Raw genomic sequence first — 26,444 nt, forward strand, 5'->3', positions numbered from 1 at the left:
TGAAATTTGTGAATGACAGTCTTTCGTATAAGTTTCTACGCAATGGAGGGTACATAAGATTCGGCCTGGCCGAACTTACGGCCGTATATACTTGTTTAAGTTAAAAATTCCACAAAATTTCAACGTTTTTATTTAATCATCTCTATTAATATACAATTTTTCTTCTATTCCAATCCAAGGCGGTCTCAACGATAGTGGTGCCACGATAAAAATCGACTGCAACAATGTTTGCATTTGTTGCCAAATCATTGGCATACAATTGCGATACGCGCCAATTGATGCGATCGGCCATTTTACGTAGTCCTCCATATTTATTAACTATAACATCCCAGGCTTTAGGCGTAAGCTCTGCCATATCTGCAACCGGCCGGCTTGAAAGTCGTCTATATGAAGCATATTTAATGGAGATAATTAATGGATATTTATTATTTTCATTAACAATCCAATACTTACGAAACATCATTGTCACTATTTGCTCTTAAAAATGCTTCCAAATCGGACCATTTTTGAACATTACCCCATCTTTGCTCTACAGAGCCAAATAGGAGATGTGGATATTGTTGTACTACTTCCAATTTATCATATCCCAATATAACATTTTGGCGACGAGACCAAATGTCATTTAAAGTAGCGCGCCATGTTGCTGATGGATGGACAACTAACTCGCCAAAGTGTTCCTTAAGAAAATGTGCCAATTTATGATGAACAGTTAAATTTTTTCCAAAACCTGAAAAACACAAATTGTAAAGAAGTAGATATGTATATTGAAGTTTGCTAATTATCAAATCATAAATATGATATTAAACATTGCATATATACTATAGATTCGGTTAGGTTAGGTATATTTGAATCCCGTTATTTTAAGCTCTTCAGTCCATTGTTCTTGCACTTTGAAATACTCAAAGATATTAAATGATAAGCTCAATCCCGATACTGGGATTGAGCCATCATCATCTGTATGCAAGGTGATCATTCTAGTCATTGTACCATGGTGGCTTACACTAGTTATTTATATATACATTCCGTAACCAAGAACTTAGAGAACGCAAGAGTGCGCGTGAGCTGTCTTAAGGGAATTGGGCTGAGCCCCTATGTAGCAGTGTAGAACAACGTCTTTCAAAATCAGAAGGACAACATGAGTTCTATTGGAGAACTCGAACGGGTTCAGGACCAAAGAACTACTGAAAGGGAGTAGGTTAGGTTAGGTGTTGTGGCAGCCCGATGTATCAGGCTCACTTAGAACTTCTCTCTTATCACTGAGTGCTGCCGATTCCATGTTAAGATCAATGACAAGGGACCTCCTTTTTATAGCCGAGTCCGAACGGCGTTCCACATTCCAGTGAAACCACTTAAGAAGCTTTGAAACCCTCAGAAATGTCACCAGCATTACTGAGGTGGGATAATCCACCGCTGAAAAACTTTTTGGTGTTCGGTCGCAGCAGGAATCGAACCCACGATCTTGTGTATGCAAGGCGGGCATGCTAACCATTGCACCATGGTGGCTCCTGAAAGAGAGTACGACGACTACGAGAAATCTGGCGAGGCAAATGGAGTTGAGGGTTAAATAGTGACCAACGATATCAAATGTGGAGTGTGCGGCAAGGACGACGAAACAATGGGGGCATATCACCCGTCAATGGCCTTCCTTCACATAATATAGATCCCACTATTTAGAAAGAGATATGGCACCAAGCCTGAACCAACGATATTAAAAGAGAATTAGGTAATACGTAGAGGATAGTGCGTTCCTTAACTAGAAAAACCAGAAAGTAAAAAACTATTATAGAAGAATAGAGTGCGCGTGACAGGAAACTGTCGAGACACGCGTGAATCACGTGAGTCGTGAACAAAATCTGAAGCAACTCTCGCGAATGTGACTGAAACAAATATCTGATGCGTGAGTGTGCGTGAATAAAATTTCTGCAAAATCGCGAAAAAATCAAGATTTCTTACTCGTATGTTAAGGCCGGTACTATGTTCATTCTTGCGAAAAATTTTTATAGAAACCATTATTTCGCACATAGAAAGCGGTGTTTATTTATGTAACTTGGAGCGCTATTTTACAGGGAGCGATATTGAATTAAATTCGGAACAAAAATATAATCCGTGTTTGTGTTATAAAACCCACACAAATAGTTTTAATAAATAAATTATTTCTTAATTCACATTGCAAATGGCGCCATGCTATAAACGTCAGTTTTTCAACTCGAAAAAAAAAACAAAGTGCCACAAATGGAAAAATTTCGCTAGTTTTTCGCATTTTTAATTTTGTATGGAGTTTCAACGCGAAAACCGAACAGAGTACCGGCCTTTAACTGAAATTAATTTAGCTGTTGAACTATATTCTATTCATGAATTTTTTTACCTTTGCTTATTCCTGGTTGGCAAATGTTGTGAGTCTCGTGAATTTACCGTGATTCACATGAATGTTCGTGAATCGTGTGTGAGCGTGCTTCTTTAAAAGTAGTTCGTGCGTGAGTACTGGTTTTCATTTCGTGAATGTGCGTGAGTGGCAACACGTATCGTGCGTGAATAAACATTTTGCTTTGTGAATGTGCGTAAGTAAATTTCACTCACGCGCACACCTTTAGAGAAGAATCTCTGTATTCGTGAGTTTGCTAGTCCCCTTAAACATTCCCATCTTTACAATAGATGAGAGTACGCTATAGTTGTGAGTTTCCGTTTTCCACTGCATCGGTACACTATATGGGAGATGTCTCTCTAGTCGTAAATTTCCTCGTTCCCCTACATTTCCACTTGGCACTACAGAAGAGCTTTCTCTCTAGTGGTAAGACTTTTCAATACGTCAATTTCGCCTCCTACTCAAGAGGAGAGGTCTCTATATAGATGTGAGTTTGCTTTATCTCTTCCACATCGTGAGCGACACGCTTTCGGCATACGACTTCCGAGCACGAGCACAATTGTCCGTTCATCACAAGCCCCATTTAGCAGAATTATACATCGATCTCGGTGACTGGGTCCTTCGCATATACGCCCGTCCTCTCACCCACCTATTACACAGATGGATCGAAGATGGGTGAGAGGATGGGACTGGGCGTCTATGTGGTGGACCCAGTAACCGAGAACCTATTCCGATTACCGGACCACAGCACAATCCTGCAGGCAGAAGTGCCTGCCATAACGGCGACGAAAATATTATGAGTGACCCAGATATGGGTCACAATAAACACCCTTTTTCCTCCTTAAGCATTATCTTCCCTATTGACAAAAAAATGTGTATGTGACGTAACCTGGCCCTGTGAGATTTATCTTGGGGAAAACCCCATCGTTGCAACTGCTAATACAACATTTTTGACAAATTTTGTAGTAATTTTATCGAAATACAATATGCAGTATTGTACTTACCCACTGGAAACTCCTTTAGACCAAATATGACAATTTCATTTGTTGCTTCCACAAACTCCTTGACTTGGTCGATTATTTCCACAAGAGGTCTTTGTCGAGTTATGCCATGGTTAATGAAAAACATCTCAGGTGTATTGCGATGATAACCAACACGTATATCCAAATATCTTATACCATGCATCAATTGGCCACGGATATCATCATCCTGACACAGAGAATACTTCGTAACCAAATTTTCATGATTTAAGGGATTGAAATTTAAGCGATAAGAGCCTGAATCATGAGAACCGGGTAGAAATAGATCACGAAACCGTAAAGGCCCCACAATAGATTTCATTTCATTCATCCAACGAGGAAAGGCACGTAAACAGGTTGAAGCTAAAATCGTACCATCACCACTAACATAGGTAGCCCAATAGCCATAACAGGAGGTATGTATTGTTACAGCTTTGGAAAGATTATAATCAAAAGGGACACCAGTGGTAAACCATAACGAATTTGCTGTGGGCTTGAGAGCAGCAACAATTTTATTTGTACCATTATTAGATATCCAATAGTGAATATCTTCGGCATTGTATAATGACGCCGACAAGGGTTTTGCTGTAGTGGAGGTCCCAAAATTCAATGAGCCACTGCCTTCCTCTTCCTCATCTTTCACAGCCAATGATCTGTCCTCTTCTTCATTACTGAACTGGGCCATTGGAGTTTTTTCCGTTGGTATATATTTTAGCTTTTCGAAGCTACGGGGTTCTCCTGAAGTTAGCATAATCCTATCATCTTCTAGAGCTGGAGCATTAATCCAAGATATTTCCAGAAAACGTTTCTGTGCACTTATAGTTAACCAAAGTCGCAATTTTGAGGGATTATCATCTGGTCGCGATGAACCCAAGTCCCAGAAGTCATTGCTGTCACCTCTCACAGCAGTTGCTGCCTCCGTTGACATTGTTAACGTGAGTTGAAAAATGAAGATCAGTGCGAAAATTTTGAGCACATTGTGGCTGTGGGAATTAGGGGACATTTTCAAATGTGTATTCGATTTCTTTGTAGATATTTCTGTTATATTCCCTGTTTGAAGTGCTTTCCTGCGTTCGTTCGTTCTTTCTTTATGTCTGGCAGTATAATTAAGTTAGGTAAATTTTCCTTGTCCGCCGGCGTATATACCGCTCTTGACTTAATTCAATTTATTTTCAGTGTTATAAAATTTGATTATTCGATTATTATGATTGTCTTCAATGTGATGTCGACATCTCAACACGATCAACTCTAGTGCCGGTAGTGACGTTTTTGTAGTTGTTTTTTCTCAAAGAATTTTCTTAGTTTGTTTTTCTGTGTATGGCTTTATACAAACGATCATACTATACACAAATACATCAAGTGACAGGGAATTTGTTGATCGAGATTCAGACTTAAATTGTTTTTAATTTAGAATGACACCTTGGACTGGGATCATGCTATTTAGACGAGCCTCTATTTATATGCACAATCACTCAAAACAAAACGGCTAACATTTATTAAAGGCACTGTATTGGGCAAATGACCGATAAACTATTCTATCCATTTATGGCAGGATTATTTGTAGACTCATTATAAGCTATGCATTGTGGTTATTGCTTTGAATTACAAAACTGATTTACTGATCTTCCCGTTTGCCCAAAATGTTTACATTACAAAGGAAACTTTTTTCCTAACGGTATTCTTTGAAGTGTTACCGAATAATAGTAATTCGGGTGACTGATCCATCTACTGATATATATACGAGGGCGGTCCCTCAAGTAGTTAGCCCCACTGTCCGATAGAAGGGTATCGACTATTTTTGAAATTTCAGAGAGAAAAAGGGAGAGCAGGCATGTTTTTTGCTGTTACTACTGAACTAGTCATATACGAGTACTGCAAAGAACACGAAATTCCCACGGTTAAGCCCATCTCCTTAGGTGGTATTGAAATTCCCTTTGGTGAGTGTGCAAAATACCTTGAGTTATATTGGACAGGAAGCTGAACTTTAAGCTGACTTTTGCAAAAAGGCAATTGGGAAAAAGTGGGGACTAAAACCGAAAATTGTACATTGGCTGTACACTGCAGTGGTTAGACCTATAATGCTATATGGTGTTGTAGTCTGGTGGCCGGCACTTCAGAAACCGACTTGTTTAGATAAAGTTCAGCGTATGGCGAGCTTATGTATCTCAGGCGCATTCAGTACGACAGGAACAGATTCCCTTAATGTCATGCTGCATCTATTGCCTTTAGACATTTTGGCCAAACAGCCAGCTGCAACTACGGCTGTGTGGTTGCGCGAGCTTTCGCTGTGGTCGAAAAAAAAACGCACACTGTGGTCCTCAAAAAATGCCAGATGTGCCGAACGTACTGGATTACACTCTGGCGAAACCGCTTTTCGACAATAGTGCGACGTGGAGCACACAGGTCCTGGGAATAAACGTTATATAGATTTTTACACGGATGCAGCGTTGCCAGAATTGTTTCACCAAAAACCGCTAGATTTGCTCAAAAAAATAGCTAAAAAAAGCTAAAAAATTCTAAAAAATAGCTAGAAAAAAAGCTAAATTTTTTTGTATCAAAAGTCACATTTTTGATTGAAATTTAACAAACTTAAAGGCTTTATTTCACTTACAATGCATATTATTTTCATTTTAATTCCACTTCTGTGAGACTGTAACAATATCTAAGGCATATTAGCTCTGTTTGCGTATTCGATACATTTTGATTACTATCACAATTTTTTTACTGGAAGTCCTTCGTTTTGTGGGAGCTACCTTCCCAACACCTCTATTTTATTTACTCGTTATTTTAAAATATTAAATGATCTAAGCATGCTTTGGATTTGGTAAAAAAATGATTTGTCATTTTTTTAAATAAAATTTTAGTTTGGTTTTGCAATTGTGAAAAATTCGAAATACATTACTTTTATTTAAATTGTAGAAAATTCCTATAGTTTACATTTCCCAGTAAAAACATTTTCCTTTTGCTTTAAAAACGTGCTAACGCCAACTTAAATTTCCAAATTCAGACTCGACTTCAAGTAGAAATTATTCTATATATGTTTTTAAAATAAAGTGTTGAAAAACATCTTCTATTTTTGAACGCTATTTTGGTTTGTGGTTAAGATGCAAAATCTCCTCACATTTAAAGACTATTTCATTAATTCTTCCTTCTTTCATGAAAACATACCCATTTTTAAGTTGAATCACTTAATTTTAAGGACAAAACGACAATTTTGTCGTCTTTTGGACAAGGAAAACAGTTTATATAAAAGAAATTCACAAATGCTATTATAACCAAAATTCGCGTTCGTATTTTAAGGAGACGACAATATTTTTTCAGTGCACAAAGCTATTCACATCTACTATTTTAATTTAGTAATATCGTAATAACTTTAGAATATAATAATAACATAAAAAGGATAAACGAGTCAAATGATAATATTCCCAATAATTTACTGACAGTTTATCTAACAAATTTGTATGGTAATAGTAGATTTAAAGTTTACGATAACTTTTATGTATATAATGAAAAAACTTTACAACAAGGTGTATTTGCTACAAAAATGCCCGCATAATGGCTGGACTCATTATTAATGTTTCAACTGAGCTTTGAAATATGTGGAAACCCTTATACTTGCAGCAAAGCTTAGATAAAAACGCCGATTTATCCATATTTCAATAGAAACATGTCGAAAATAAAAAAAGCCAAAAATAGCTAAAAGGGTCATGAAAAAAAGCCAGAAAAAAGCTAAAAGCTAAATGCATTTTTTTCCGGCTAAACGTCTTCAAAAAAAGCCAAATCTAGCGGGAAAAAAGCTAAATTGGCAACGCTGCACGGATGGCTCCAAATTGAATGGACAAATGCGTTTCGGAATATATTCTAAAGACCTGGGACTTAAAATAGCGAAACGATTACCTAATCACTGTAGTGTTTTTCAGACTGAAATATTAGCAATAATAGAGGTAGAAAATTTGCTGAGAAGTAATGTTCCAACAAATATTGGCATAAATATATACACAGACAGTCAACCTGAAATAAAATCCTTGGACTCTGTGTTCCTTAACTCGAAAACGACCATCAACTGCCGCAAATCTCTCAATGAGATGGCTGAGCAGTACAATATTCATCTAATATGTGTGCCTGGCCACAGGAACATACAAGGGAGCAGCGAAGCGTATGAGTTAGCGAGGCTAGAAACTATCTTATATATTCCAGGGGAACTAGAATCTGTTGGTATACATCTGGATACATGAAAGCTCATACAGCGCGAGAAGGCTGTTATGATGGTGAATGTCCGATGGGAGAATTGCAAGAGTTACAACGACACTAAGCAAATATCGCCCCATCTAAACTTAAACCGCATACTAGATATGTTAGTGTCGATGTCACGACGCAGATATCACTCCTTATATCTGCTATATATAAACTCCGTCACATTGAAAGCTGATGGCCACGTTTCTCTAGGTCTTACAAGGTGTGATACACATTGAAAGAAGAGAGGAAATTGTGTAATGACTTCGGTAGGGGAATACTCTACGAATATCCCATCCGAATCATAGTGGCGTTTAATTTCCCGAGCTAATGTGTTTGTCTCATGTTATATGTTAGCGAATAAGAAAACTTTAAAAGTGCAATAGAAAATAACCAGACTAAAGATTAACGGCCTTATTCATAAAAAATCATTAACGTGCACTCTAAACTCTTTTTATTCTATAAGCCTTATATAAAAATAGGTATTCATTTATCATTAATAACACTATTATAGTTATCATGCGATACATCACATGTCGTTACATCTTGTCATTTTCATCGTAGTGATGAAGATCGAATTATAACCGGTTGATCTTAATAAAAATAAAGTCTCAACATTTTAATGATTCTGTGGAGAAACATAATTTTCCAGGCTAAATTAATTTATACAGAATGCATTACTCACAATATACAAACATTTTAAAATTCGTCAATAAGTTACACCCAGAAAAAAGTGCCTTCGAAACTAAAGGAAAAAATTTTCATCAATATAGTTTATCCATTTTATTTCCATTAAGGTAAATTTTTGTGAAAAATAATAAAATTTACTCGTTTCAGTAAAAAAATCCCAAACTGTAAGCAGTTAGGAATAGTTCATTAATTAGAATAAGGCGTGGAATTTTACTCATACTATTTTCTTCGCTGGGTATAAGAATTTACTACTGAAAAAGAAAATTTTATTCACCGATAACAAAGCATTCGTAAAAATAAACAAAAACCGAACTAAAACCAAGTTTCCTCAAAATTAGTAAAATTTCTTATAAAATGATAATTGCGACTTCCTTTATAATAGAAAGTTTTTCATACATACGAACAACACTTGGCATAGAAAAATATTTTAGTTCATTCGTACTAAGAAGTATGCAATCCTTTCAAAACTTAAGGAAACACACTTGTTAGAATATACCTGTCATCGTAATCGATGTGTTTGCGCGTGGGTGTAATCGATATATTTGCGCGTCGGTTGTTTTTTTAGTTGGAATCGCGTTGTTTTGGTATACGGAGAGATTGTTAAAATATAATATGGTAAAATAATATAATAAATAACAAATAAAATATATAAAATATTTGTTATTTTAAATTAGTGAGAAAAATTTTCATTTTTTTAAATAAATCTATCAATGTTCGTGATAGTGTATAAAGAAAGAAAACACCAGCAGAATAACAACCCTTTCATTTGTCTTCATTTTGGAATCTTCAATTATCAGGTAATATTCAGTGACGTTACCTTTTGCAACAAAAATGTTTTATGATTTTTTATATTTGTAGGTATTGAAATTGTAAAAGGAGGACAAAATCGTTAGGCAGCAACTTATTAAAAGTGAAAAGTACAAGAAGAAGAAAAAGTGCGTTTTACAGTTGATAATATCACACGGAAATTGGAAATAGTGGAATAATAAACTAATATTTCAAAGAGATTCGATGCTGTTGATTCTTAATAAATATATTCAATATATTAATAAAACATGTCTTTTATTGAAGATAAAATTGCTTATAGAAATAATAAAAATTGTATTTAAAAACGAAGGTAAGCAGTTCTAATTATGAAGTAAAAGTTTTACCACAAATGTGTAAGATTTGTCGAAATGAATGAAAAAATTTCAATAAAATCATTCCATATATGAATTCAAATTAATTAAAATTTTTTCATTCTGTAGTATAGTGGTATATAAATATAGGAAAATGTTAACTAATATATGGAATGCATTATTCCTAATTTCTACGAAAATCACATCGTTCAAACAAATAAAAATGTCTTTGGCGCTATACGAAGTTCAACTTTCTTCACAATGAGTTCATTTTAACTTAAACTGGGTGTAGTATCAATATTAGTATTAATCGAACCGGATTGTATTCGAATATAAAGTCTATTGCTATTAAAAACACATCACTAGTCTAATGGAATTCATCTATTTAATTTCCCGAGCTAATTTTCGACGCATTTTTCATTAAAGTAACAAAAGGAAGTTTAAGATGACGTTAAATTTACATAATATTGGCAGGTATGAATTTTGTACGTCTATTTCTGCAGTTCTCTTATTTGGATTAGTATTTTGAAAAATGGCATCAAAATAGGGTTTTTATAAGAAAAGATCGCCCATTTTATACGCATTGGCATATAATGATATACAAAATACACAGAAAATAATATTATAATTTTTGAGCTTACAATAAATTGTTTTTACACAAAATTTTTAAGTTCAACAAAATTTTGTTGATATAACAAAATGTTTGTTGATATAACAAAATTGGTTGCTAAAGTGACTAAAGTCGTAATTGTATTTACAAATTACGTTGTTAGCTCAAATTTAAACATAATTTTAATTGTATTGACAATCAAATAAATTGATATTTTTTTGTGTGTAGCATAAAACAGCGATAAATTAATAGGTATTGCCCAAAAAAAGCATTTTGCAATTTTATCAAAGAGTTAAAGAAGGGTACATCCTACAATAAATTTGTACAATTTACCAAAGACTTGTTAAAGGTTTGGTAAGCTATTAATCGTTTATGAATGCTATTTTTCACGAAATAGTTTATCAATAAACGTCAATTAACTTTTTATGAATACGGCTGTAAATATTCAATAAAGATACCATCCCTGAAGAAGCTGGAATCACCCAGCGAAACGTTGGATGAAAAAATGGAATAAACTAATCTATTCGCATAAAAATATCTGACCTTAAAAGCCCAAAAGCAACAACAGATGTCTAAAAACAATTACACACAAAAAAAATTTTCTGATTCAATCACGAAATTAATTGATCCAATTAATTTTTTAATTGAAATGTCTTCAATCACGAAAATGATAGAATCAATCAGAGTTTTAATTGGGCATAGAAAAAATTCTTGATTAAAAAATTAATTGATTTTTTCAGCAAATTTCAATTAATTTTTTAATTGATTCAATTAAAAATTTAATTGATGTTGATTGCAAAACTCAATTAATTTATTAATTAAAAAAGGTAACTATTTTCAATTACATTTTGAATTGGCTTAGAATTTTTATATGGATTAACAATTGATTGTTTGAAAAAAAAAATTAATTAAAAATTTTAAAAAATGTTCATCACTTTTTTAACTGACTTAGTCTTCCGAATTTGATTAAAAAGTTAATTGTATCAATTAATTTTTTAATTAAAAATTTTAAAATTTTCAATCATTGACTTAATTAACTTAATGTTTCTATCATGATTAAAAAGTTAATTGTATCAATTTATTAATTGAAAAAATTTTCAACTTCAATTAACTTTTTAATTGGAAATATTTTGCTGATATTTTTTCTGTGTAGAAAAGGTCGAATCAAAAATAAAAATAAGAATTGTATTGTTTCTAAATCTTCTTCTTTTTATATCAGATGTATTTGTCACGTTCTGTATGGCGTTTGAACTCTTTCACGAATAACTTTCTTTTTCAATTAACTAAAGCGCAATTGTATTTGGTGGCTTATAAAAAAATTTAATGAGCTATCAATTAAGCTAATATGATGGTGCTTGAATTCCTAATTTCGGTTGATATAGCTTTGTGGACTTGGTAACACTTTGAGTTAGCTATCATGTACATATACCAATTTTAGATTGTCTTCTTTGTTCATATTGCTTATTATTTGCTTCTAATATCCCTAACTGAAATGGTCCCACAAGATCCATATCTTACAACAGAGAATGAAGCCGTCGAGACGCACCGGTCCCAACTATTTTTAGCGTTTCGATGCTGCCACCGGATCTTATTTAACCAATTTATCAAAATATATTCTATTATTTCCCATTTTCTATAAAAAAAATGGATTGTTCCATTCAAAGTAATTTAAGACTACGTTCCGAATACGGTTTAGCAGTAGTCGACATTTGAGTATCAGCGGACGAGAGGTTCATTATCTGACTTTCAACAGTCCCCATAATAACCCAATTTTTGAATATCTTGCGGCCACAGCAAAAATTGCCCATAAAGGTCCACAGGAAATTTTCCTGTATCTTATCCTTGGAATAGGGGACTTAAGTTTCGGACACGCCGAAATATAGGCCATTTACACATGTGTTATCCATTTTCAAAAATTTATTTTTATTAGTGGTGCAGTACTCTACAAATTACAATTAACCCAGTTAGAAGTAAACTAGGCTACTAATACTGTATAGTCTTCATTTTCATTTGTACAATAACAATGTAAATAATTATTTTTTTCTATGACTTAAAATGCATTTCTAGATTTGCTGATTATTTTCTTGGAAACTTATACATTTTTTTTGCTAAAATGTTTGTTTTGTTTCGTTGGGCAAACAAAGAGAAATTATTTCGCTCTAAAACACATTAGCCATTTTGAGTTGCTTTTTTTCACTTCATTCAATAGAATTGAAATTCCCAGTTGTATCTTTTTCAGATTTTCATTTCCGTTTGATCGCATAACAATAACACATTGATATTCAATTTTAGTTACACATCTATTCATTGTTTACAAATATTTCCGATATTTCAATTTAATTCGGAATTAAGTTCTCACGTTGTTTCTAAGACTGAGTAATAATAATTTAATCCGATATGAATATTTTTCGCACCGTTCTTAATAAAGTCTGAATCTGAACTGATGGCGACTTTATTTGAAATGAGTTTCTATGGTCGTCGCTCCCACATCATGACCATAATCATCATGACCTACAGCCGAACTAGAGTAGTAAGAAGCTACTGTGGTAGAATCATGGCAAACAAACAAAATATAAAACGACTCTTTGAGCGTATTGCCCTGTGAGATTGTTCTGAGAATCATTTATGTTTTAATGGCTTAAGCTGTTTTGACAGTTCCAACGAGCATCGCATTGAACATTTCTTTCTTTATGATCTGCATGAAGAGGGTTTCTCATTCTCTACCTTTCTCTTTTGATGTATGACAGTATAAATTAATCTCCATGATTTTCTTAATCAATGAAATGAAATGTTGAGATTAACTTGAAGGGTGGGGAATGTATTGTTAGTACCGTGAAATTGCTGTTATTTTTGTATTGTTCTCTTTTAATTAATGATAATTATACGTTGCATTGTATGAAAAAAAAAATATTTGGTCCTCGGGTAGGTGTAAAAGGTAAAATTTTGGTAAAGTTATTCCTTTTTTATTTGATTTTGGAAAACATACACCCAAAATAAGTGAACCCACCATGTAAGAAAATTTAGGTTTTTTTTAGAAATTGTTGACTGAAATATTTTACCAATTGCAACATGAAATAGTATGAAACTTTTTGTCAAATTGAAGAAATATTATTAAAACTAACAAATTTTTTCTGTTGTTTAAGAAAATGTCTTATGTTAAAGGTAAAATTTGGTGTCAAAAATTGTGAAAATCTCTTTAGCAGTGTGACCACTTTAATATTTTTCAGCTAAATTAAGCATTTATTTTTTGTATTTAGGCGAAAAATGTTCTTTTCAAAATTAAGTATTGATTTTATCTTTTTTCTATTAATAATTTAGCATCAAATTTAATTTAGCATTTAAATTTCATAAATATTAGTACTTTTTACTCCCATTCGTAACATTCCGCAGGAGAGGTTTGAAACCACACACAGAGATCGAATTTCATCGTCGATCAATTTTTCATATGATAATATTTAATGAATTTATTTTTTAGAAATGTTCAGATTTAAATTTAGCTTCCATATATGAGCTATATGCAATGGCTCAACAATATATGGTTGAATTATAATTTGACGTTCTTTTATTCTAATGACATATTTGCAACGCCCATTGAACACAAAAATTAAAAAATAACGATTTTTAGTGATTTTACTAATAATTTTTTTATTTTAATATTTTTATTTTTAAATTTTGCCCTATTTTATGGCATTTTAATATTGTTTTTATAATTTATATTTTATAATTGAGTATTATTTTAGTGTACACTGCTCTTTAGAAATATACGAAGTTTCAGATAGAAACAATTTTGGTAAAATTTATTCATTTTAAAAAATTATGAACACAATTAAATAAAAATTTACTCATCTTAAAAAAATATGAACTATTTTGTGTCATTAAAATAACCAAAAAATAATTAAAATAAGAAAACTTTCTCACATTTTGCAAAATTTATCTAAAAGCCAATTTTAAAAAGTCCACTAAAATTAAAAAGTCGATTTTTTCACAATTTTAAATTTTGCGGTTTTAGAAAAGTTTTCTTTTTACGTCTCGAATTTTCAAATTGTTTAATTAGTTTAGGCTTCGGCTAAACCAAAATTTTAAAAACATTTAATATTGTTGTAACTAAAAAAATATTTAAGCCAATTGAATTCCATTGAATTCTTAAATCGATCTATAAACGGTATGATCGCAACTTCCATTGATGGGGAACATAGAGTTTTCTACACTCAAAAAAAATTTGATGCTGCTTCTTTAAAATAAAAACTTTTTTAGCGACCTATCTGGCTTTAAATCTAGGACTAATAAAATTAAAATTACGATACAGATCTCATTTATCAAATTTTCATTCTCTTTTCGCGGTTTATTAGTTAATAAAGATACTAACGTACAAACAAATGCCAGTTTAAAAATCGAAATTATAACATATACTTCAAAGTAAATAATGTTTTCTTAATTCTAAAAAAAAAACGTTAAACCAAAGACGCTAAATCCTCAAAATAAGTCTTAGCCTATATTTGAAGCGTTTGTATCTTAAATCTAAAGTTTTAATATTTCTGTTAATTTAAGGACAATTTCTTTAAATCAAAAATGTGTTTCTTTACTTTAAGGAAAATTAGCCTTACTTCAAAGACATGCGACTTTAACGGAGGGATAAATAAATAAAATTTGCGCATTCTAAACTTTAGGTTGCGTAATCTTTAATATCAAGTAAATATTATTTTCAGTGTATGTCTGTAGACTTAACGTTCGAAGATAGATCATGCCAGACAATTTTTATACCCTTCAACATTTATATGGTTGAGGGTAAAATAAATTTGTGCATTTGTATGTAACGTCAAAAAGGACCAGTCTGAGACTCATCCTTTAGTTTTTATGTCATGTATTTTTGTGTCTTCGGCTAAAAGACAATTCCTATTGATTTTGGAAAAGACGGTTCTGATTTAGATATATATCTGTCATTTATATTTATCACCGATTTGGTCATAATTGACGTGTTTATCAACCGATCTCCCCCTTTAGATATACATAGCTCCCATATATATCTTTCGCCCGTTATTTACTTATATAGCCATTGAGACCATAGTTTCACATTGATTTACTTCAAATTTTGCACAAGAAGTACATTTGTTCAGATTTAGATATAGCTCCAATATATACATTTAGCCCGGTTTACACTCTCATGACCACCGGAGACCAAAGTTTTACCCCGATTTACGTGAATTTTTGAAGTGATAGTAAAATTTACATTTTAACTGTGTGTGCTAAAAACTTTTTCAAAACATAATAATTCCATGAACTGAAATAGAATTAAATTTGCTTTAGCGCCAATGAAAAATATAGATTTTGGGGGTTTTCTAATATTTCGGGGAAAGTTTCAAAAATCACCTGGCAACACTACAAACTATCTATTCAAAGATAATTGAGTATAACAAGATTAAGCATTGTGCTCCTATAAAGAGAAAACAAATGTCAAAGTGTAGAGGGCTATGAGAAAAAAATTGTTTTATTTGTCAAATTTATTCATTTTAAAAAATTGTGAACACAATTAAATAAAAATTTACTCATCTTAAAAAAATATGAACTATTTTGTGTCATTAAAATAACCAAAAAATAATTAAAATAAGAAAACTTTCTCACATTTTGCAAAATTTATCTAAAAGCCAATTTTAAAAAGTCCACTAAAATTAAAAAGTCGATTTTTTCACAATTTTAAATTTTGCGGTTTTAGAAAAGTTTTCTTTTTACGTCTCGAATTTTCAAATTGTTTAATTAGTTTAGGCTTCGGCTAAACCAAAATTTTAAAAACATTTAATATTGTTGTAACTAAAAAATATTTAAGCCAATTGAATTCCATTGAATTCTTAAATCGATCTATAAACGGTATGATCGCAACTTCCATTGATGGGGAACATAGAGTTTTCTACACTCAAAAAAAATTTGATGCTGCTTCTTTAAAATAAAAACTTTTTTAGCGACCTATCTGGCTTTAAATCTAGGACTAATAAAATTAAAATTACGATACAGATCTCATTTATCAAATTTTCATTCTCTTTTCGCGGTTTATTAGTTAATAAAGATACTAACGTACAAACAAATGCCAGTTTAAAAATCCAAATTATAACATATACTTCAAAGTAAATAATGTTTTCTTAATTCTAAAAAAAACGTTAAACCAAAGACGCTAAATCCTCAAAATAAGTCTTAGCCTATATTTGAAGCGTTTGTATCTTAAATCTAAAGTTTTAATATTTCTGTTAATTTAAGGACAATTTCTTTAAATCAAAAATGTGTTTCTTAACTTTAAGGAAAATTAGCCTTACTTCAAAGACATGCGACTTTAACGGAGGGATAAATAAATAAAATTTGCGCATTCTAAACTTTAGGTTGCGTAATCTTTAATATCAAGTAAATATTATTTTCAGTGTATGTCTGTAGACTTAACGTTCGAAGATAGATCATGCCAGACAATTTTTATACCCTTCAACATTTATATGGTTGAGGGTAAAATAAATTTGTGCATTTGTATGTAACGTCAAAAAGGACCAGTCTGAGACTCATCCTTTAGTTTTTATGTCATGTATTTTTGTGTCTTCGGCTAAAAGACAATTCCTATTGATTTTGGAAAAGACGGTTCTGATTTAGATATATATCTGTCATTTATATTTATCACCGATTTGGTCATAATTGACGTGTTTATCAACCGATCTCCCCCTTTAGATATACATAGCTCCCATATATATCTTTCGCCCGTTATTTACTTATATAGCCATTGAGACCATAGTTTCACATTGATTTACTTCAAATTTTGCACAAGAAGTACATTTGTTCAGATTTAGATATAGCTCCAATATATACATTTAGCCCGGTTTACACTCTCATGACCACCGGAGACCAAAGTTTTACCCCGATTTACGTGAATTTTTGAAGTGATAGTAAAATTTACATTTTAACTGTGTGTGCTAAAAACTTTTTCAAAACATAATAATTCCATGAACTGAAATAGAATTAAATTTGCTTTAGCGCCAATGAAAAATATAGATTTTGGGGGTTTTCTAATATTTCGGGGAAAGTTTCAAAAATCACCTGGCAACACTACAAACTATCTATTCAAAGATAATTGAGTATAACAAGATTAAGCATTGTGCTCCTATAAAGAGAAAACAAATGTCAAAGTGTAGAGGGCTATCATGGCTGAACAAGAAGGTTAAATCATGGGCCCATATGATTACAATTTTTTTATTTCGACAAAATTTTAAGATGTCAAAATCATATGTTTATGGTGATTGCAGCTCTCCAAATGACACTGTATAGCAAATGCATCTCAAACAAACTCGCGCATTCATAGCTGGAGAATTGTTCAAAGATGACTTGAGTATCTTGATAACATATTCCAGACCCAAAATACCACGCACATCAGTTTTTAAACTGCATCATAAACTGTTGTTGTTAATAGATGGCGAAGATCCATTTGACTGACTTCCATTCTTAACTTTTGTGGGTATTATAGTCTTATTTGTTTCATATCGGCGTTCCTCGGATTAATTATCCACTTCACAATCACTCATAGGCGACGCAATTAAATTTGAACCTTTATTTTTCTCTGGATTTGAATTATTTTTTCAGGACAATTGAAAGAATAAATAATTGCCATTTTTACAAATGCCATACGATTCTTTTATCAGCTGATTTTGACTTCTTAAAATTGTAAACAACATATTGAAATTTGTTGTTTTTGTTGTCGTGATTCAACCTCCTTATTCAGCCATGAGGGCTATGAGAAAAAAATTGTTTTATTTGTCAATTTTTTTCAAAGCAGCTCTGCCCAGGAATAAATTTAAACGGCAATATTCACATAAAACCATAATGAATATTCGCTTTAATATACACATACGTTTTATTTTAATTTTCTACAATCGTTTTGGTATTGCTTTTGTGGGATTTTATTCAGAAATTTATGAAAAACACAAATGTTATGATATTTTTCGACGCAAACGGCAGTACATTTGAGAGACACGTCGACGCAAACTTTATGATATTTTGTTATATCCCTGCCAGCATTTCAAAGTTCCATTTCATCCTTATCCCAGGGCCGTGTATGTTATGGCTTTCATTATATCCAAATGAAGGTGTATAAAAACGATCAGCTAAAGGATTCAGAAATGGACAAGCCTCTGTCTGAATCAGAAGTAAGCGGATCCTCTTGCGAAGTCGAGGGAGATACCAAAGTTGAAGACATGGATAGATACCGTATGCGTGAGGAGGCTTCTATTGCCTCAGAACTCACCAAAGTCGAACCTATGGTTATTGCGAGAGTCACCGATATCTCTGAAGAGGACATTCTTGATGACTCGATCGAAGCGGCTGATGTGACGGTTGTTGAAAATCTCGATGGTCCTACGGATCCTCCAGATAAATCTTCATCATTGTAAGGCTGCATGTGCTGCCTTAAAAGTTCTCCTGATGAAAGGGGACATAGATATAGTTCTTATTCAAGAACCATATGTTTACAAAAACAAAATATGTGAATTAAGTACTCCGGGGTTCAAACTATTGCAGTATACTGGTAATGATGTAAATCGAGCCTGTATAATTGCTAAAAACGAGCTCAATTTGTTTCTGCTTCCGTCAATGTGCAATACAGACACTGTCGTTGCAAGTTTAGAAATAGCCAAATGCAAATATTGGGTATCTTCGGTCTACATGGGACATGACAGGGAGATGCCTCCATATGCCGTTAAGACCTTAGTGGAGGAGTCACTGAAAACAAAGGCGAAACTCATTATGGGATGCGATGCGAATGCACATCATAGTATATGGGGAAGTAGTGATACTAATGCAAGGGGAGAGTCGCTAATAGAGTTTATTTTGCGTACTAATCTGGTAGTTTGCAACAAGGGAGATGTCCCAACCTTTGTCACTAAAAACAGGCAAGAGGTTTTGGACATCACCTTGGCCTCGCAAGAACTAAATGAAATGATATCTGAGTGGCAGGTTTTAAGTGAACACAGCTTCTCAGATCATCGCTACATCAGTTTCAAATTTGATGTTCATATCACCAAGATCATATTTCCGCCAAATGTTAGGAAAGCTGACTGGAATAGGTATAGGGAATCGTTCAATATGATGATACCGGAAATAACAGAGACAAATATGAGAAATGTGCAAGATATCGAACACGCAGTGGAGCGGATTACTAAGGCCTTCAACATCTCACTGAAAGCTGCATGCCCTAGAGGAAAGCCAAGGGGGAAACATCGACCACCATGGTGGTCTACGGAATTAAGTAATATGAGGAAATCCTGCAGGAAGCTCTTTAACAAGGCAAAGTCCACCAGAGCCCCTGAGGACTGGGACGCTTACAAGAAGAATCTGAGAGGATACAAGCGAGAACTGAGAAAGGCTCAGCATAACTCTTGGAATGCTTACTGCAGCAGTATTGAGAATACGTCCGAGGCTTCCAGACTACGGAAGGTTCTAGCATCCACCAACTCCGCTCCAGGTTTCATTAAAACATCGGAGGGCAATTGGACAACGTCCAGTAAGGAGACGCTGGAGGTACTATTGGACACACATTTTCCTGGAAATCAGACGGTTGAACCATGTACTGGCGGTGCCACAGTTGCTCAGCGGTCGTTTCCTGTCGAGGAAATTGTATCGGAAACTAGAATAAGATGGGCGCTAAATAGCTTTGGACCATTCAAATCCCCTGGACCTGATGGAATTACTCCGGCGGAGTTACAAGCTGTAACTGACAAAATTATCCCCTGGTTGTCGGTGATATATAAAGGATGTATCAACTTATCATATATCCCAGGAAAGTGGAGGGAAACAAAAGTCGTTTTCATACCTAAAGCGGGAAAAGCCTCTCACTCGAGGGCGAAGGATTTCCGACCAATCAGCTTATCCTCATTCCTACTTAAGACTCTGGAGAGGATGATAGATATTTATCTTAGAACTAGCATCGATTCAAGTTTGTTCTCGAAACGACAGCATGCATACTCGAAGGGCAGGTCTACTGAGACCGCACTACATGAACTAGTCAGCTTTATTGAAAGCTCACTATCTGTCAAAGAATACACAATCGTGGCGTTTCTAGACATCGAAGGGGCGTTCAATAATGTCCATCCGAGCTCGATATTAAATGGACTGATAACTCTGAATGTTGATCCATGTATACTCAGGCTGTTAGACGAACTGCTAATGAAGAGACGTATTTCAGCCACACTAGGACAAGCAAACATACAAAGGTATGTGAACAGAGGCACTCCCCAAGGAGGAGTCCTATCACCTCTTCTTTGGAATGTTGCTATAAATAGCCTTCTGGTTACTCTAGAAAAAGAAAGGATAAAAGTGGTGGCATACGCAGATGATGTGGCTCTGGCAGTCAGGGGAAAATTCCCATCCACAATCAGAGATATTATTCAGAGGGCCCTCCGGATGACTGAGAAATGGGCGAAAGACAATGGTCTTGGGGTAAATCCTGCAAAGACAGAATTAGTCATGTACTGCAACGATCGCAAAACTCCCACGGTTAGGCCTATTTCCTTAGGGGGTATTGAAATTCCCTTTGGTGAATGTGCAAAATACCTTGGCGTTATTTTGGACAGGAAGCTGAACTTTAAGCTTAATATTGAAGAAAGGGCGAGAAAGGCAACTGTAGCTTTGTACTCGTGCAAAAAGGCAATAGGAAAAAAGTGGGGACTGAAACCAAAAATTGTGCATTGGCTATACACGGCAGTGGTTAGACCTATAATGCTATATGGTGTTGTAGTCTGGTGGCCGGCACTTCAGAAACCGACTTGTTTAGATAAAGTTCAGCGTATGGCGTGTTTGTGTATTTCAGGCGCATTCAGCAAGACAGGAACAAATTCCCTTAATGTCGTGCTGCATCTATTGCCTTTAGACATTTTGGCCAAACAGTCAGCTGCAACAACGGCTGTGCGGTTGCGCGAACTATCGCTGTGGTCGGAAAAAGGTTACGGTCACAGTTCTGTCCTCAAAACAATGCCAGATGTGCCTAACGTAGTGGATTACACTTTGGCGAGTCCACTTTTCGACAAAAAGTTTGAGACTCTAATCCCCAACAGTGAGGCGTGGTGCACACAGACCCCGGGGAATAAAGAATATATAGATTTCTACACTGATGGCTCCAAATTGGATGGACAAGTGGGGTTCGGAGTATATTCTAATGATCTGGAACTTCGAATAGCGAAAAGATTACCTAATCACTGTAGTGTTTTTCAGGCTGAAATATTAGCAATAAGAGAGGTGGCGAATTGGCTGAGAAGTAATGTTCCAAAAAATGTGGGCATTAATATATACTCAGACAGTCAACCTGCAATAAAATCCTTGGACTCTGTGTTCCTCAACTCGAAAACGGCCATCGACTGCCGCAAATCTCTCAATGAGATGGCTGAGCAGTACAATATTCACCTAATATGGGTGCCTGGCCATAGGAACATACCGGGGAACTGCGAAGCGGATGAGTTGGCAAGGCTAGGGACTACCTTACATATTCCAGGGGAACTAGAATTTGTTGGTATGCCCCTAGCTACCTGCAAGCTCATGCTGCGTGAGAAGGCTGTTATGATGGCAAATGTTCGATGGGAGAATTGCAAGGGTTGTAACGACACCAAGCAAATATGGCCCCATTTCAACTTAAACCGCACACTAGATATGCTAATGTTCTCGAGACGTCAGATATCACTCCTGATATCTGCTATAACGGGTCGCTGCCTGATAGGCGATTTTGCAAAAACTATTGGCGCGAAGTATAATGACTATTGTATGAGCTGTCATGATGCGGAGGAAAAAGAATCAATTAAACACCTCTTGTGTGAGTGTCCTGCATTTTGTGTAAAGCGCAAGCAACTTTTAGGAGCATATAGCTTCAGATTACTGGCGGATCTGGAAAACGTTAACTTAAGCAGTCTGCTACTGTTTTTGGAACAATCTGGTTGGTTCAACAAAGAAAAATAATCAAGAAGGTTCAGCGGTTAAAACTAGAAGTGCCCATATGTAATAGGTACTTTTAGTTAATGTGGTATCACAATGGACTGAATAGTCTAAGTGAGCCTGAATCTTAATCGGGCTGCCACTTTAACCTAACCTAACCTAACCTATCCTTATCGCTACCACAGACTCGTAAATGTCACCACAACCATCGCGAACTGTGATGGGGGAAGCATATCAAAAAGTACAAAATGTACATGAAAGTATTTTGCCATCACTACTGTTAGAAGAGCCATTTTATTTTTTTGTGAAACGCCAAGCGCTACCAGCTTGTTATATTTTATTTAAATAAAAACGAAAATAAAGTTCTGAAAACATAGATATTACGCTTAAAATTGTGAAAGGTATATGGTGAACCATTTTCGACTTTCCAAATAGAATAAAGTGATCGTTTTTCAAATATTTTTCCAGGCACGCTGTCTCCATCGAAAATAAACAAACTGGCTGATAGACGCTGCAATATGTAACTTGCTACTTAAAACTCAACATCATTCTTTTATTAATGCAAAATATTATGTTAAATGTGATGAGATAAACCGAAAAATGTTATATTTATAAGAAATTATAAATGTTTAATCAAATCAATAAACATCTACACAATCGTGTTTTACTTGACCACAATGATTCTTCTACAATTACCTTAAAATGCACTTTTTCTGATAGTTTGCAGGGGTTCTTATTGGCGTCCTTCGAAATTGATCTAAATAGGCACCTAATAATTGCACTGATGAGAAACTTTTTCGTAGTAACTTGGCGTGGTACAACTTCTCAATAGTGACGTCGCTTTTCCGACGAGTTTTTGATGTCGTATATGAATGTTTTCGACGTTGTGGGGATTCTCAGAAGCGTCCCCAAATTCAAAAAATGTTGGCAGGGTATGAATGGAGTTTTTAATATTATAAATGAAGTATACATATTTGTCGTCATTGAAAAATATGTACTTTTCCATAATATATATTAAAAACGTCATGCAATACATGTAACCTTTCCTTAAGATTTTCCCCTGATTTTTAATGCCTGCATAATTGGTCAAAATGTATGAACCCATTTACTAAAGTCCAACCAGTAAAGAACATAATTTTATAATATTTTCTATTACTTATGAGAACCAACGCTTCCATTCAATATTGTTTTTCTTTTTTTGTCAATTTTTTACAGCAATAAAAAATTCTTCGATTCGCGACGGCGACTCAAACTGTACTGAAAAACTCAAACACACGTGTTGCCTTCACAACGTTATGTTTCGTTTTTTTTGTCTCGTATTATATGCTTGTATTGTTACATATGAGAGTAACTCGATGTTGTGGTTCTCTCACGCTAAGAGAAAACCTGTATTTTTTGATATATTAAGTAAAGTTTCATTGATTTTATGAAACCATCCATATATATTATTAAAAGAATTATAATTTCAAAACAAGTATTTACGAAAACAATATATTATGTAAGTGTACATATTTTTTATGAAAAAGTCCATAAATTTATAAAAATGTACAAATTTATGTACAAATTCATATTTTATTTTTTTGTGTGTAATAAGGTAATATGGAATAACCCATTTATTATAGAAAGATTCGGAGATGGAGATCTTTAAGGGAAATTTTTCAGTTTGAAATACTCTCTCAAGGATTGCTATACGAGTCTTCGTTCAAGTTGAGTATATCTGTGGCGAATCACTATGTGTGACACCACCTTGAGAAGCTTTGAATCACTCAGAGATGTAACCAACATTACCGCGAAAAAACATCAGATATTTGGCGTTCGATTGAAAGTGAAATTTAACACTATTTGCAAGGAAAGTATTATTCTCTTATTTAAAACCCGTTAAATAGATAGATAATCAATGGCAGAGACCTTTTTACAAAAAAATTGGCAATTAACTTTCGTTCTCCATTAACTCTCCCTGCATTTTTGTTTTTTTTTCTTTTTTGTTAATATCCCCGTCGAAGACTAAGTGTGTAAATATAACCATAGCGATAGGCGGCAGGCGAAACATTTTTGCCGCAACGGCAAATACAATAAGCTTGACGGCGAATAATTCCCTTTTTTACGTTTCCTAGCGTTTTTGTTGTCAATACAGCACGCTTTGACAATATTAAACAATGAAGTTGAATAAAAACATACAATGGCTTGTTATTTGTTGAGTTATTTCAAGAAAAAATAATCTACACGTGTCCAGGCAACAGATATTCCTAGTGGTGAGTTAAAAAAATTTATAAGCGATGGCAACACTATACCAGTTTTCGCCAATGAGTTAGAATAAGTTTTAATTTAGCGACACGCCGCTAGCCGTCACGGTATTCCGTCGCGGATTTTGGGCTTCCCATAAGAAATACACGTAAATAAGTGTTCGCCTACCGCCTATCGCTATGGTTATATTTACACACTAACGATGTTAATTGAAATATTGCATAATAAATTTAATAATCAATCAAAAATATGTTTACGTCAGTAGTTATGTAAAACGTTATTGAATTCGTAAGCAGACCAAGCATGACTTATAATTTACAACTGTTAAATTCTTGGAAAATGAGCAGTTCTCAATAGGCCAATTTACCTTAATACTAGTCAGAGCAATTTTATATAAAGAAATATATATAATAAACATATCCAGTATATTAATTTAAAATGCGAAAATATATTATTTCGTCCATAAGTCGACACACTCTAATGTTCTCTTTGTGTACGTTTTTGTCAATAAATTGTAAAAACAAAACGTTATTGCGAGATAATTAATTATTACTTACTCTTAAGTATATTGCAATGTAACTTCACTAATTAAGAAAGTTCTTATCAAATAGCAGAAGAAAACTACAATGTTTTTGTGCGTTTTTTGGTATTAAAAGAATAAATTTATTTAGAGAACATGAACCGAAATGTTGATGAATGCCACTTGTATAGTTGGCTAATGTTTGCGTGTGGTCAGCTGTAGTTGTTGACGATGACTGAATACAACAAAAACAAAGTTGCCGTCATCAATAGGGCAAAAGGGAGAGAGAGAGATAAAAAACTAAGCTCTCTATTATTCTAACAGAGAGTAGAAATTGATTTAACATAACATTTTAAAATATTTATTTATACATGTTACAAATTATGAAAACTCCGATTTTTTAAGAAGTAGATACTAGTGTTTTTGATTTCGTTGACGTTGGTAAAAGGCCAACTTTATCCACATCCCTCAGAGGCAGGAAATGCAAGCATCCCCTTGCGAGGAATAGTAGTATTACAGCATCGTAAACTAAAGGATAGCATTGTAGATGACGCTGTTAATATATGACAGTTTGATTTGTTGAGAAAAAAAAACTGGCAACACTGAACAGTGCTACCACAGAGAGATTAAAAAGACAAGAGGACGAAACTGTGAAGAGAAACTGCGTTAGTAGGTGGCAGCATAGACCTTTCAATACATAGATGATCCACTATTCTCTTTAAAAAAAATGTGTCAGTTCCAAAAATTAATTTTCTGACATTTCGTTTTGATTTTTTCGTAAAGAGTCAGTCCCAAACATTAATTTTCGTGCATTTGCTTTTGTGTTGTTCGTAAAGAGCAATGCTGCTCAAAACTAAATTTCGTATTTTCGCGATTTTGGTCACAATTTTTTGTTCAAATATGAACTTTTAATATATTAATTTATTTATAACTCCTCTGTTGCATCATAAACGTTCTAATTTTGTGTAAAATTGGCAAACTACAAAAAGGAAAACGAAAGAGATTGTAAGCGTGCTCTTATTTTTCTCGTTTATTCTTAATCTTCGGAACTGTCAAACATAGTTTGACACCCGTGGCTCATCTATGTATAAAAAGGTCTATGGGTGGCAGTAATGAGGAAAATTTCTCTAATATCGTGCAGTTTTTGTCGGCGCTTCTCTCAAATATCATACAGTTTGCGTCGGCGTCATCCAGTTCAGTTCTCTGCCGGCTTTACGAAACGTAAGGAAAATAGGATTTAGAACCTACTTTGTAGTAACAAATGTTCTTTTGTATAAATCTTTTCATTCTATTAAATTTTTTGGCAGACAATTTGAAATTATAACTGCCGATGCCTTTATAAAGAATTTATCAAAACAGCGCTTCGACCGCAACGTCGGCAATACCAAAGCTGCAGGCATTGTGCGTCATCTATACGGTTGACATTTGTTGTTTTTGTAGAAGAGTGCTTTTTATACCCTCCATCATAGGATGGGGGTATATTAACTTTGTCATTCCGTTTGTAACACATCGAAATATTGCTCTAAGACCCCATAAAGTATATATATTCTGGGTCGTGGTGAAATTCTGAGTCGATCTGAGCATGTCCGTCCGTCCGTCTGTTGAAATCACGCTAACTTCCGAACGAAACAAGCTATCGACTTGAAACTTGGCACAAGTAGTTGCTATTGATGTAGGTCGGATGGTATTGAAAATGGGCCACATCGGTCCA

General features: G+C 34.0%; 2 protein-coding genes across 9 annotated transcripts in view; one reads left to right on the top strand and one right to left on the bottom strand.

The window, feature by feature from the left end:
* The window catches only part of LOC142226407 (uncharacterized), a 47,950-nt gene that overhangs the window by 5,579 nt on the left and 15,927 nt on the right, over positions 1–26,444 (top strand). Inside the window, exon 3 of one of the 3 annotated variants that reach the window (XM_075296410.1) lies at positions 23,185–23,525. The exons of 1 other annotated variant lie outside the window; for it this stretch is intronic. In XM_075296410.1, coding sequence (XP_075152525.1) covers positions 23,185–23,399 — 215 coding nt within the window. In that variant the 3' untranslated portion in view covers positions 23,400–23,525. Of the gene's footprint in view, positions 1–22,437; positions 22,648–23,184; positions 23,526–26,444 lie in introns of those variants that run through there. One more of the 3 variants, XM_075296411.1, reaches the window with a different exon arrangement.
* LOC142226406 (PI-PLC X domain-containing protein 1-like) lies at positions 108–24,967 on the bottom strand. 6 transcript variants are annotated; one of them, XM_075296409.1, is made up of 4 exons: positions 24,771–24,967; positions 3,367–4,364; positions 454–727; positions 108–383 (listed from the first exon to the last, which is right to left on the bottom strand). In XM_075296409.1, the coding sequence occupies exons 2-4, from the start codon at positions 4,307–4,309 to the stop codon at positions 146–148; spliced, it is 1,455 nt and encodes a 484-aa protein (XP_075152524.1). In that variant the 5' UTR covers positions 4,310–4,364; positions 24,771–24,967; the 3' UTR covers positions 108–145. The 6 variants fall into 6 exon arrangements, with proteins under 6 accessions (XP_075152524.1, XP_075152519.1, XP_075152518.1 ...); XM_075296404.1 differs by lacking the exon at positions 24,771–24,967 and adding an exon at positions 12,392–12,528 and having other exon boundaries at positions 3,367–4,817; XM_075296403.1 differs by lacking the exon at positions 24,771–24,967 and adding an exon at positions 12,329–12,460 and having other exon boundaries at positions 3,367–4,817.

This window comes from Haematobia irritans, chromosome 2 (genome assembly GCF_050003625.1).
Source record: "Haematobia irritans isolate KBUSLIRL chromosome 2, ASM5000362v1, whole genome shotgun sequence".
In the NCBI taxonomy this organism is placed as follows: domain Eukaryota; kingdom Metazoa; phylum Arthropoda; class Insecta; order Diptera; family Muscidae; genus Haematobia; species Haematobia irritans.